Here is a 14,620-nt window from a genome sequence, read left to right as displayed (position 1 = left end):
GTATTGTACCAATAAAATTTATATTTTTATACCAAGTATGTAGTCTAAATCTAAAGTCTGACGTTTCAAGGTCCTTGTCGCCCCCTAACCCCCCCCCCGTATTTTTCAGTCTTTAAAGTAGGGTTAGGTTATAAACATCTCACGGAGCTCTGTTCAATCCATCATCAGAAAATGGAAAGAGTATGGCACAACTGCAAACCTACCAAGACATGGCCGTCCACCTAAACTGACCAGGCCGGGCAAGGAGAGCATTCATCAGAGAAGAGCCAAGAGGTCCATGGTGACTCTGGAGGAGCTGCAGAGATCCACAGCTCAGGGGGGAGAATCTGTCCACAGGACAACTATTAGTCGTCTCTCCACAAATCTGCCCTTTATGGAAGAGTGACAAGAAGAAAGACATTGGAGGAAGAAAGTCATAAGAAGTCCTGTTTGTAGTTTGTGAGAAGCCATGTGGGGGAGGGGGCAGCAAACATGTGGAAGAAGGTGATCTGGTCAGAGGAGACCAAAATTCTACTTTATGTGTGGGGGAAACGAACACCGCCCATCCCCCTGAACACACCATCCCGACCGTGAGACATGGTGGTGGCAGCATCATGTGGTGGGGATGGTTTTCTTCAGCAGGGACAGGGAAGCTGGTCAGAGTTGATGGGAAGATGGATGGAGACAAATACAGGACAATCTTAGAAGAAAACCTGTTAGAGTCGGCAGAAGACTTGAGACCGGAGCGGAGGTTCCCCTTCCAGCAGGACAACGACCCGAAACATCCAGCCAGAGCTACAATGGAATGGTTTACATCAAAGCATATTCATGTGTTAGAATGACCCAGTCACAGTCCAGACCTAAATCCCATTGAGAATCTGTGGCCAGACCTGAAAATTGCTGATCACAGACGCTCTCCATCCAATCTGACAGAGCTTGAGATATTTTACAAAGAAGAAGAATGGGCAGAAATGTCCTCTCTAGATGGGAAAGCTGGTAGAGACACCCCCAAAAAGACTTGTAGAGAAAGGGGGTTCTACAAAGTATTAACTCCGGGGGGCGCCATACAAATGCCCCTCCCCCACACTTTTCACAGATTTATTTGTATCATTTATAATTTTCCTTCCACTTCACAATTATGTGACACTTTGTGTTGGTCCATCACATAAAATCCCAATAAAATACATTTATGTTTCTGGTTGTAACAAAATGTGGGGAATGTCAAGGAGTATGAATACTTTTTAAAGGCACTGTATATATTATATATTATCTGACAGAAGTAAGTACACCCCTCAGTCACATTTGTGTAAATCTTTTCTCCTCTCTTTTCATGTGACAACACTGAAGAAATGACACTTGTCTACAATGTAAAGTAGTGAGTGTACAGCTTGTATAACAGTGTAAATTTCCTGTCCCCTCAAAATAACTCAACACACAGCCATTAATGTCTAAACCGCTGGCAACAAAAGTCAGTACACCCCTAAGTGAAAATCTCCAGATTGGGCCCAAAGTGTCAATATTTTGTGTGGTCACCATTATTTTCCAGCACTGCCTTCACCCTCTTGGGCATGGAGGTCACCAGAGCTTCACAGGTCACCACTGGAGTCCTCTTCCCCTCCCCCATGATGACATCACAGAGCTGGTGGATGTTGGAGACCTTCCCCTCCTCCACCTTCCATATGAGGATCCCCCACAGATGATCAATAGGGTTTAGGTCTGGAGACATGCTTGGCCAGTCCATCACCTTTTCCCTCAGCTTCTTTAGCAAGGCAGTGGTGGTGTTGGAGGTGTGTTTGGGGTGGTTATCATGTTGGAATACTGCCCTGCGGTCCAGTCTCTGAAGGGAGGGGCTCATGCTCTGCTTCAGTATGTCACAGTACATGTTGGCATTCATGGTCCCCTCAATGATCTGTAGCCCCCCAGTGCCGGCAGCACTCATGCAGCCCCAGACCATGACACCCCCACCACCATGCCTGACTGTAGACAAGACACACTTGTCTTTGTCCTCCTCACCTGGTTGCCCCCACACACGCTTGTCACCATCTGACACCAAATACCTTTATCTCGGTCTCATCAGAGCACAGGACATGGTTCCAGTAATCCATCTCCTTAGTCTGCTTGTCTTCAGAAAACTGTTTGTGGTCTTTCTTGTGCATCATCTTTAGAAGAGGCTTCCTTCTGGGACGACAGCCATGCAGACCAATTTGATGCAGTGTGTGGCGTATGGTCTGAGCACTGACAGGCTGACCCCCCCACCCCTACAACCTCTGCAGCAATGCTGGCAGCACTCATATGTCTATTTCCCAAAGACAACCTCTGGATATGATGCTGATCACGTGACCTCAACTTCTTTGGTGGACCATGGCGAGGCCTGTTCTGAGGGGAACCCGTCCTGTTATACCGCTGTATGGTCTTGGCCACCGTGCTGCAGATCAGTTTCAGGGTCTTGGCAATCTTCTTATAGCCTAGGCCATCTTTATGTAGAGCGACAATTCTTATCTTCAGATCCTCAGAGAGTTCTTTGCCATGAGGTGCCATGTTGAACTTCCAGTGACCAGTATGAGAGAGTGAGAGCGATAACACCAAATTTAACACACCTGCTCCCCATTCACACCTGAGACCTTGTAACACTAACGAGTCACATGACACCGGGGGAGGGAAAATGGCTAATTGGGCCCAATTTGGAGATTTTCACTTAGGGGTGTACTGACTTTTGTTGCCAGCGGTTTAGACATTAATGGCTGTGTGTTGAGTTATTTTGAGGGGACAGGAAATTTACACTGTTATACAAGCTGTACACTCACTACTTTACATTGTAGACAAGTGTCATTTCTTCAGTGTTGTCACATGAAAAGAGAGAAGAAATGTCACTGAGGGGTGTACTAAATTCTGTGAGATACGGTATATACTGTATATGTGAAGACATTTAGGAAGCAGGACATGAAGGGTTTCAGCTTGCCTCACCTCTCTGCTTGGTGGCACTTGTTGTGTTCTTGTTCCATTCATATGTCTTCCATCGATCCCGAAAAGCCTTCATACAAAAGTCACACCGTTAAAAAATAAAAATAAATAATAATATTTTTTTTCTTCATTTTTACTAGAAAAAGTGTGCCCAGTGAATAAATGAGATGTGATGACCCAACCAGCCGCCGTCTCTTCTCCCTGACAGGAGAAAGGAGGGGCGAGGTATGGGAAACCTCTGACAGCCCGCAGCTCACCTTTCTCCTGTCACAGCGCCGCCGAGTTCTCTGCTGGACTGAGCAGGGAAAAGAGCCAACGTCACACTACACTGATGGGGGGGCTTGACAGCACCTTGATGGTGTCACCCCACTGGCGGGTGGCACCCGATAGCGACGCAACTGTGCTGAATTTAGGATCCAATCCCTGATTCCAGAGGGGGGGGGGGGCAACTTGACCCCCCTTGTCCCTACCTGCGGACGCCCATGGGTGGGGGGCAGGGCAGGAATGGATCAGATGGCTGAGATAATAGGAAGAGCAGTGATATCATGGCAGTTCCCCATTGCAAAAGCATTGTGTTGTCACAGAGCGCTCTGCGGGAGAAGGGAAAGGCGAGGGGATGAACAGCAACAGTCATGTTTCTAGCTGGCGATTCTAGTATTGAAACTCGCAGGGCATGCAGATATCAGGGGCCATTGTAAAGCAGTACTGAGACAGATGGCTACAAACCAATACCTTTGGGGAACAATTAACGGAAGACTTCATATCCGAAGTCAGGTTTGTTCACAGCTGATCGTATGCAGCCATTACACACAGTGGAATCCGATTCACCAGCGAGCCCCTTTGCCCCCTCTATCTCCACTCACCACCACTAGTGCTCCTTCTGCAGCTCGCAGTCCAAGTTCAGAAATTTTGCACCTAAGAAATCTACATTTATTTAATCAATTATTTTGAAATATTAACTCACCTTGTAAGTCTCTGTGTCTTGAGGGTAAATGACAAAATATACATCCATGGAGCATGGATTCTCCACGGCAAACGTCAGCACAGTGTTCATCATGACTTCAGCCACGTCCTTCTTGGAAAGGCCAATAGTTCCCGTTCCCAGCGCAGGAAACGAGATTGAGGGAGAAGCATAGTTGTACGCGGTGAACAGACACTGTGTGATTGCTTGTTTCAAAACCTGCAACAAGACAGAACATGGTAGAAGGGGAACTGGGCTGTCTACATACAGTATCTGACAAAAGTAAGTACACCCCTCAGTGACATTTCTTCTATCTTTTCATGTGACAACACTAATGAAATGACACTGACTTTTAATAAGGACACTTACCTGTCTAGGGACCCCGTGATGTCGCCCCCCTCCCCCAAGGACGATCCGTACATCAGATCAGGTGCAGGCGCCACCCGTTCTAAAGGAAACCGGCAGTGGAGCCTTGTAGCCTCACTGTCTTTTTTTTTTCCCCACTGCGCATGCGCAAGTCGCGCTGTGCTTTGTGAATGGCCAGCATTGACAAACGGGGGGGGGGGGGGGGGGCTCGCCGCAGAAGAGGATGTGACGTCCTGGGCCGCGCCGCCGGCTGGATCAGAAGTACTCTTAGTACTTCCAAGAAAGGTACTAGCAAAAGAAAAAAATTTTTTTTTAAAATATCCAAAAACGAGGGGTGGAGAGGTGGTCTTTCGTTTTAAACGCTTCAGCCCCGGACCATTTTGCTGGCCAAAGACCAGAGCACTTTTTGCGATTCAGCACTGCGTCGCTTTAACTGACTATTGCTCTTGCGTTTTTCCCCACAAATTCAGCTTTCTTTTTGGGGCATTTGATTGTTTCTATAGTTTTTATTTTTTGCACTATAAACAAAAGTAGAGCCACAATTATGAAAAAAAAAGCGCATTTTTTTTTACTTTTTGCTATAATAAATATCCCCCAAAAAAATGTATAAAAAAAATTGTTTTTTTTCCTCAGTTGAGGCCGATACATATTCTTCTACATATTTTTGGTAAAAAAAAAAAAAAAAAAAAAAAAAAATATACTAAAAATTGCAATTAACGTGTATTGATTGGTTTGCGCAAAAGTTATAGCATATACAAAATAGAGGATAGATTTATGGCATTTTTATTAATTTTTTTTTTTTTTACTAGTAATGGCAGTGATCAGCGATTTTTATTGTGACTGCGACATTAATCAGACAATTTTCACACATTTTTGGGACCATTGTCATTTTTACAGCAATCAGAGCTATAAAATTGCATTGATTACTGTAAAAATGATCCTGGCAGTGAAGGGGTTAACCACTAGGGGGGCTAGGAAAGGGGTGTGTCCTAGGGAGTGTTTCTAACTGTTAGGGGGATGGGCCATGAAAGATACTTCACTGATCACGGCTCCTGATCACAGGAAGCAGAGATCAGTGACACTGTCACCATTCTACAGCTCAGCGAGACGATCGCGGGTATCCCCGCGGCTACCTAGTCCGCAGGACCTGCGATCCGACTCACGGAGCTCCCGACAGGGTTGCGCGCGTGGGCCGCCATCGGCGCACAAGTGATCACACGGCAGCGAATTCAAAGGGACGTACCTGTACGCCCATTTGCCCAGCCGTGCCATTCTGCCAACGTATATGTACATGCGGCAGTCGGCAAGTGGTTAAGACCACCTCTCAAAATTGTGTGGAAATCCGCTTTAAGGTCATCACAAAGGAAAAATGGAGGCACTCCATACTTCTGGAGGAAAAGAGATTGAAAGGATAAGTTCACATTTTGGAACATGATCCCACTCCTGAAGCTGATGCCCACTCCCCTGCCTCTAGGGACAGCAAGCCGGGAAACTTCCTCCCCGATCTTGCTGTCAATATTTTAAATAAAACATGGCTGTGTGGGACTCTGCTCTCCTGGCAGTGCCATTCACTCACAGAGTTCTGTGAATTAGAAACTACAAGTACCAAAGGTCTTTGTGGCTGTTGGCATGTAGTCCTCAATGAACTACCAGGGCACTGTTGATTGTTCTAGGTAGTTCATTCTCTCTTCCTGTCAGTGATCATCTGTCCGTACACGGTTACAAGTAGACAGATACACCAACAAGTCTGCAGGAGTGCTGCATGGCACCCATGTTCTGCTAATCACGGTTGCAATGCTTTTTAGGCTCCAAGTAAAAAAATTTTATATGCACATTTTTTACCTGCAAAAGGGCATAATTAGACTTACCGGTGACGGTATTTCTAAGAGCCTTTCAGGACAACCTTAGAGAGAGTGTAGCTCCACCTTCTTCACAGGAAACACATGCAGCCTTTAAATCCCTCCTCTTCCACCATGGCCTCAGTTATTGTGGTCTCCAACAACTGGAAAACAAAGCACAGAAAAGCACCAAACAACCATGATAGACACTTCTAAAGATTAAACAAAGGGAGGGAAGTAACGGTTGTCCTGAAAGGCTCTTAGAAATACCGTCACCGGTAAGTCCAACTATGCCTTTCTCAAAATCGCCTTTCAGGACAACCTTGGAGAGGATAACCGAGAAACTTACCCTAGGATGCTAGGATGGGACTACTGCCTGCAGTACCTTCCTGCTGAAGGCTTGATCTACAGCAGGCAGTAAATCCAACCAATAGTGTCAGAGAAACGTTGAATAATTGGACCAAGCAGCAGCCTTACGGATGTGTTGAAACGTAGCACTGGCCCTTTCAACTCAGGAAACTGCCGTAGATCTTGTGGAATGAGCAGCAATGCATGAAGGGGGCATTTCTCCTTTTGTGTTATAGGCCTCTGTGATTGCCAATCTAAGCCATCTGCCCAGCCTACTTTTGGAAGCTTTGTCTCCCTTACGTGAGCCTGAGAAAACCACAAAGAGCATTCGACTTTCTGAATTATTTGGTTACTTTAAGAAAATGTAACAAATATCTGCTCACGTCTAGTGTGTGAAAAGCTTCTTCTCCCGGATTGGTCGGAGTTGAAGAGAAAGTGGACAGGATTATTTCTTGTGAGCAGTGAAAAGTAGAGGAAACTTTAGGAAGGAATGCTAGGTCCGTTTGAAAGACCACTGTGTCTGCAAAAACTTTCAGGAAAGGTTCTGTAACTGCCAAAGCTTGGAGCTCATAGATTCTTCTTGCAGAGGTGATGGCCACCAGAAAAATTGTTTTGAGAACCAAATTCTGTAAGGATGCTTCTAGTAACGGTTCAAACGGAGGAGCTCCCAAGAGACGTGCAAAACAATAGACAAATTCCAACTGGGAAAATCTACTGGCCTATTTCGTGCTAGAGCCCTGCAAAATCTTAAAACTAAAACTTCTTTTGATAACGTTCTTTCAAAGAAAATAGATCAAGCCACCACCTGTGTCTTAAGGTGCTGGCTGCCAGACATTTTTTTTTACATTTTTTCCAGACCTTCATTTATATGGCCTACGTGAATTCTTTCCTACTAGAAAGAAGGGTCTTTACTACCTTATCAGAAAGTCCTTTTGCCTTCAAGAGGTCTTCTTCAGAAACCAAGCTGTTAATTGAAGATAGTCCAGTTGCGGATGGTTCACTGACCCCTGTGATAGAAGATCTTTTCTGGACAGTAACTTCCATGGGGGTTCCGTGGCTAGATTTAACAGAGCCGCGAAAAAAGGCTTTTTTGGCCAGAAGGGAGTGACCATGATCAGATTGGTCTTTCTTCTCTGAACTTCCTTAGGACCAGAGGTATCAAAGGAATGGGGGAAAGCATAGCACAGCTGGTAATGCCAGGGATGAGCAAAAGCATCTATGCCTACTGCTTGGTCTTCTTGGTGGAGAGAGAAGAATTTGTGTACTTTTGGAGTTTTGTTGGTTGGCAAACAGATCTATTTGAGGTTGCCCCCAAGCTTTGGAAATCATCAGGAACCTTCTTGATTCAGGATCCATTCCGCTTCCACCAGCTTCCGTCTGCTTAGATCTGCTAGAAGATTCTGAGAACCTTTCAGGTGGACTGCCGACAATGAGGCCACATTCTGTTCCGCCCAGGTCAATAACAGACTGGCCAACTCTAGGAGCCTTTTGCTTGTTTCATTATGTAGGCTACTGCAGTTGTGTTGTCCGACAGTACCTGAACAAGATTGCCCTTCACTACATGTTGAAAGGCTGGGAGACCCAGAAAAATTGCCTTCAGTTCCCACCAGTTTGAGGAATTTTGGGCTTTTGATTTGGACCAGACTCCCTGAGAAGTCTGACTGTTCAGGTGAGCTCCTCAGCCCCAGGAACTCGCATCTGTTGTTAGACGCTTGTCCATGGGAAAGACCCAAGAAAGGCCTTTTGTCAGATTGGATGGGTTTCTCCACCAGCCCTCCTTACATGTAGGGAAATTTTTATCTGTTTTTCTAGTGGTTCCTGGTAGGACCAACTGCGTAGTATGTTTAACTGAAGGGGCCTGGAGTGCAATCTGGCCCATTGAATGGCAGGAATCAATGCTGTAAGAAGACCTAACACCACCATAGCTGACCTGGCTGACACTGACAAGTTGTTCTGAACTTGTTTGACCGCCAATTGGATCTTCATTTTTTCCTGCGGTAGAAAGACTTTTTGAAGCACCGAGTTTATGGTATAACCCAGAAACTTCATCTCCTGTGAGGGTTCCAGATTTGATTTTTCCAAATTCAGGAGCCACCCTAAGTTCTTGAGGTGAGTCTGTGTCGCCTGGAGATTTGATAAGACTTGTTCTTTGGAGTCCGTGAAGAACAACAGGTCACCCAGATAGGGGACAACTGAAATCCCTCTCAACTTCAGAGGTTCCAGAGCTTCCGCCATAATTTTTGTGAAGATCCTGGGGGAGGATGAAAGTCCAAATGGCAGAGCCCTGAATTGGAGGTGCCATACTGAGTTCCCCAGATCCACTGCCAGGCATAGAAACTGTTGAGAAGTCTGATTTATCGAAACATGAAGATAAGCATCTCTTAGGTCGTGGGATGCCATGAAACAGCCTGGAGTCAGCAACTTTGTAGTTGAAAAGATTGTGTTCATCCTGAAATGTTTGTACTGTGTTGATTTGTTCAAGATTTTTAAGTTCAGGATCAGGCGGAAGGTACTTCCCTGAAGGCTTATTTACCAGGAATATATGAGAGTAAAAGCCCCTGCCCTCCTGATTATTTGGGACCTGGATGATTACTTCTTGCTGAATCAGATCCTGTAGTAGGCTCATCATTGCAGAAGCGTTTTCCCGATCTTTTGGTAGCGCTGTAACAAAATATTCTCGGGGTGGCTCTAAAATTTCCAGCCTGTATCCCCGAGTTATAATGTGTAGCAGCCATAACCCGTTGCAGGGCGGCCTTGACTTAATGGGCTTACCGGTTACCTTCTCTTGGCCCGCTCCTCCTCTTCTAGGGGTTCCCAGAGTTGATACCCAACAACTTGTACACCGACACAGATGAAGTCCTTTCAAAAAGGTTTTATTCTGCAGTAGAACTTTCAATTAACACAGTCTCTTAGGGAACAGAGGGTACGGGGTGAAGAACTCAGGCACCTTGAACTGCAGGTCTAGCAAAGTCTCGATTTCCACCCAGAGAGTAGCCACTCGCAGCTGGGTACTTCAAGGCTGAACAGATCTCTAGCCAGAGATCATGGCAGTCAGCACGTTGACTCAAACTTGAACAAACAAATTAAGGGCAAACAGGAACCTTTTTCCTCAGTACCTGGAATGTTTCCGGTCTCCTTTATGGTACTGGAAAAGTGTGAATTCGTCAATGTCCTTCTCAACTCAGTAACCAGGCACTTCCCAGGATGCCACTTATCTGCCCTCCTCCGAAGAGTCCTCCCCCGATCACTTCCACAAGCTGCGGTGCCCCTCCAAGCCGAGAGCACACCCTGACACTTTGAATCCTCCCTCAGTTACTGCACCTCGGACCAGCCGGTTCCAAGACTTGGGAACAGACGGATCCCACCCCAGACCAGGCAGGTCCATCAGGGGCCACTTACAGGAACATGTTGCGGGGTTTCGAACACCTTGTGACCGGTACCCTTCGTGGGTCTACCTCAGTCCTGGAACCAGACCAGACCCCACAGGTCTCTCGAACAACTCCGGAACCCTGAACATGTGACCCACAACCCTTTAAGTACCCCTTCCCAGACTCCTCAGCGGGCCCCGGCACCCCCACTGATTGGCTCTGAGAAGGCCGATACCTACACATCCAACCAGACCTGGTTCTAGCCTGTCATGTGCACCTCACCGTTCACATGACCAGGCAGAACATCCAAACACAGCCTGGCCAGACTGGTGTTAGGCCTACCTACACAATTAACCCTCAGAACCTTTACTGTTCTGAGGCCAAAAACTAAACTGACATTTATCAAATGTCATCTGTTACAAATGCTTTTCACGAAACAGACTTGGAGATGTCATGTTCCACTGTAGGTGACAATCTTTCCCCTACTGGAGTGAGATTGTCACTTACTTTTAGAAGGCTGGTCTGGGGGAGATCTGAAAAGAACTCTTCCTCTTCCCTTACCTCCTTGGGAGACCCAACGGCTCTTATGGTCCTGCTCCTTACTCTTATGGGGCTGCTGAACAGCATGAAAATTCTTTTTAATCGGCTATTTCTTTTTGGCAGAAAAAAGCCTTTGTCAGCTGACCTATCTAAGCCCTTGTACACACGGTCGGACATTCTGACAACCAAATCCGTTGGATTTTGTCTGAAACTGTTGCATACACACGGTCGGACCAGGGGCGGATCCAGAGTCTAATCTCGGGAGGGGCACTGCTATAAAATATGTTTTTTTGGGGGCAATTTATATGGGAAATGGCTGGTATTTGCGCTTCAATCATTACGGCACCATGGTTGTTATGGTGTCAGGATGATTGAAGCGCATTATTTCTATTAATACATTGTAATATAAAATGAAATGGTTCAACTCACCATAATGCAGAATCAGTGGGAGCCCTGAGGATGTCACTTGCCACGTCACTTGTCACCAAATGCGGATTGTTACTTGCCATGTCACCTGCCACACATTGCGGATTGTCACTTGCATCGTAGCCTGCCACACATTGCGGATTGCCACTTGCATCGTAGCCTGCCACACATTGCGGATTGTCACTTAACACGTCACCTGCCACACATTGCGGATTGTCACTTGCCACGTCACCTGCCACACATTGCGGATTGTCACTTGCCACGTCACCTGCCACACATTGCAGATTGCCACTTGCAACGTAGCCTGCCACACATTGCGGATTGTCACTTGCCACGTCACCTGCCACACATTGCGGATTGTCACTTGCCACGTTGCCTGACACACATTGCGGATTGCCACGTCACCTGCCACACATTGGGGATTGTCACTTGCCACGTCACCTGCCACACATTGCGGATTGTCACTTGCCACGTTGCCTGCCACACATTGCGGATTGCCACTTGCCACGTAGCCTGCCACACATTGCGGATTGTCACTTGCCACGTCACCTGCCACACATTGCGGATTGCCACTTGCCACGTAGTCTGCCACACATTGTGGATTGCCACTTGCCACGTAGTCTGCCACACATTGCGGATTGCCACTTGCCACGTAGTCTGCCACACATTGCGGATTGCCACGTAGTCTGCCACACATTGCGGATTGTCACTTGCCACGTCACCTGCCACACATTGCAGATTGCCACTTGTCACGTAGTCTGCCACACATTGCGGATTGCCACTTGCCACGTAGTCTGCCACACATTGCGGATTGCCACGTAGTCTGCCACACATTGCGGATTGTCACTTGCCACGTCACCTGCCACACATTGCAGATTGCCACTTGTCACGTAGTCTGCCACACATTGCGGATTGTCACTTGCCACGTAGCCTGCCACACATTGCGGATTGCCACTTGCAACATAGCCTGCCACACATTGCGGATTGTCACTTGCCACGTCACCTGCCACACATTGCGGATTGTCACTTGCCACGTTGCCTGCCACACATTGCGGATTGTCACTTGCCACGTCACCTGCCACACATTGCGGATTGTCACTTGCCACGTCGCCTGCCACCAGATGCGGATTGTCACGTAGCCTGCCACACATTGCAGATTGCCACTTGCCACGTCACCTGCCACACATTGGGGATTGTCACTTGCCACGTAGTCTGCCACACATTGTGGATTGCCACTTGCCACATAGTCTGCCACACATTGCGGATTGCCACTTGCCACATAGTCTGCCACACATTGCGGATTGCCACGTAGTCTGCCACACATTGCGGATTGTCACTTGCCACGTCACCTGCCACACATTGCAGATTGCCACGTAGTCTGCCACACATTGCGGATTGCCACTTGCCACGTAGCCTGCCACACATTGCGGATTGTCACTTGCCACGTAGCCTGCCACACATTGCGGATTGTCACTTGCCACATCACCTGCCACACATTGCGGATTGCCACTTGCCACGTATTCTGCCACACATTGCGGATTGCCACTTGCCACGTAGTCTGCCACACATTGCGGATTGTCACTTGCCACGTCACCTGCCACACATTGCGGATTACCACTTGCCACGTAGTCTGCCACACATTGCGGATTGCCACTTGCCACGTAGCCTGCCACACATTGCGGATTGTCACTTGCCACATCACCTGCCACACATTGCGGATTGCCACTTGCCACGTATTCTGCCACACATTGCGGATTGCCACTTGCCACGTAGTCTGCCACACATTGCGGATTGTCACTTGCCACGTAGTCTGCCACACATTGCGGATTGTCACTTGCCACGTCACCTGCCACATATTGCGGATTGCCACTTGCCACGTAGTCTGCCACACATTGCGGATTGCCACTTGCCACGTAGTCTGCCACACATTGCGGATTGCCACTTGCCACGTAGCCTGCCACACATTGTGGATTGCAACTTGCCACGTAGTCTGCCACACATTGCGGATTGCCAATTGCCACATAGCCTGCCACACATTGCGGATTGCCACTTGCCACGTAGCCTGCCACACATTGCGGATTGCCACTTGCCACGTAGCCTGCCACACATTGCGGATTGCCACTTGCCACGTAGTTTGCCACACATTGCGGATTGTCACTTGCCACGTCACCTGCCACACATTGCGGATTGCCACTTGCCACGTAGTATGCCACACATTGCGGATTGCCACTTGCCACGTAGTCTGCCACACATTGCGGATTGTCACTTGCCACGTCACCTGCCACACATTGCGGATTGCCACTTGCCACGTAGTCTGCCACACATTGTGGATTGCCACTTGCCACGTAGTCTGCCACACATTGCGGATTGCCACTTGCCACGTAGCCTGCCACACATTGCGGATTGTCACCTACTGTGTCACTTTTCTGCTAAGGTGGTCTTTTCTTGGGTCCCAGAGTGAAGATAGGCAGCAGAGAGATGATGCAATCTCTCTGCTGCACACAGCTTCTTACACAGTGAGGGCGGAACTGGAGGGATGCAGGGCAGTGAGAGATGATGTCATCTCCCTGCTCCCCTGCCTGCTGGCTTCCTGATTGGCCAGCAGCCCTCCGAAGCCGCCCCCCCCCCCTCACCGTCCACTCAGCGCGGGTACCCGCGGAACCGGCCGCAATTGGACCCGCGGAACCGGCCGAGCGGGTACCCGCGGAACCCGCCGCGATTGGACCTGCGGAACCGGCCCGCTGGTACCCGCGGAACCGGCCGCGGTTGGACCCGCGGAACCAGCCTGCCGGTAATCTCGGGGGGGGCAATTGACCCGTTGCCCCCCCCTGGATCCGCCCCTGGGTCGGACAAAGTTGTTAGAAAATCTGATTGTACATAACGTGATGACGTTATTTCGTTACGACGGGCCTACGTTCAGGCTAGTAGCCAACAGCTTTGGTCTAGGAATTTGATCTGAGCATGCGTGGCACTTTGTCCATCGGAGTAGGCTACACATGATCGGAGTATGTCCGATCGGATCATGTTGTTGGAAAATTTTATAGACAAGTTGGAAAACTTGGTCCGTCGGATAATCCGACGGAAACAGTCCAATGGAGACCACACACAGCCGGAATATCCGACAATACGGTCCGATCGGACACCTTCCATCGGAATCTCCGACCGTGTATACAAGGGCTAAGACTGTTTCCAGGTCTGGGCCGAAAAGAAAATCATCTGAAAAGGGTAAACTGCACAGCTTAACCTTGGAAGCTGTGTCACCAGACCAGGTCTTCAGCCAGACCACACGTCCGGCCGAGTTTCCAGAGCTGATGACCTTGCCGCCAATTTGACTGATTCAGCTGATGCATCAGCCATATACTTAACAGCTTTTAATATTAAGGGAAAAAATTCTAACAAATATTTACGTGATGTGCCCGTTTCAACATTGCTTTTCAGCTTTTCCACCCAGCATTCCAGGTTCCTTGCCACGACCGTGGAAACCATAGCAGGTTTGAGACTGACTGATGTAGCATCCCAAGCTTTTTTAAGGAGGGAGTCTGCCTTCTTATCCATCGGGTCCTTCAGTACCCCCATGTGCTCAAACACTAGGTCTGTGCTTCTAGAAACCTGCGAGAAAGCAGCATAGTTCATAGTTCCATAGTTACTCACATCTCACGTCCCTAGCATCTACCCGAGGTTTCTTATTCCAAACATCAGAGTCTTTATCTTCAAATGGAAACTTTCTCCTAAGGGTCTTGGAGAGAAAAGGGGCCCTCTCGGGATCCTTCCATTCTTTCTTGACCGACTCTGCTAGGATCCTATAGAATGGAAACACCCTGTGTTTGGTTTCA

The 14,620-nt window shown here is 48.1% G+C and overlaps 1 protein-coding gene across 1 annotated transcript in view; it reads right to left on the bottom strand.

The window, feature by feature from the left end:
- LOC143973867 (protein mono-ADP-ribosyltransferase PARP9-like) overlaps window positions 1–14,620 on the bottom strand; it is a 77,701-nt gene that overhangs the window by 26,268 nt on the left and 36,813 nt on the right. The window contains exons 3-4 of the mRNA XM_077474738.1: window positions 3,905–4,120; window positions 2,944–3,010 (exon numbers count right to left, since the gene is read on the bottom strand). Of these exons, the coding sequence (XP_077330864.1) occupies window positions 2,944–3,010; window positions 3,905–4,120 (283 nt within the window). The remainder of the gene's footprint in view (window positions 1–2,943; window positions 3,011–3,904; window positions 4,121–14,620) is intronic.

This window comes from Lithobates pipiens, unplaced genomic scaffold, assembly GCF_037356315.1.
Source record: "Lithobates pipiens isolate NorthernLeopardFrog02 unplaced genomic scaffold, aLitPip1_a1.2 Scaffold_126, whole genome shotgun sequence".
Classification (NCBI taxonomy): Eukaryota; Metazoa; Chordata; class Amphibia; order Anura; family Ranidae; genus Lithobates; species Lithobates pipiens.
The sequence above is the reverse complement of the archived record's forward strand: the minus strand, read 5'-3'. Positions and strand labels throughout refer to the sequence as shown.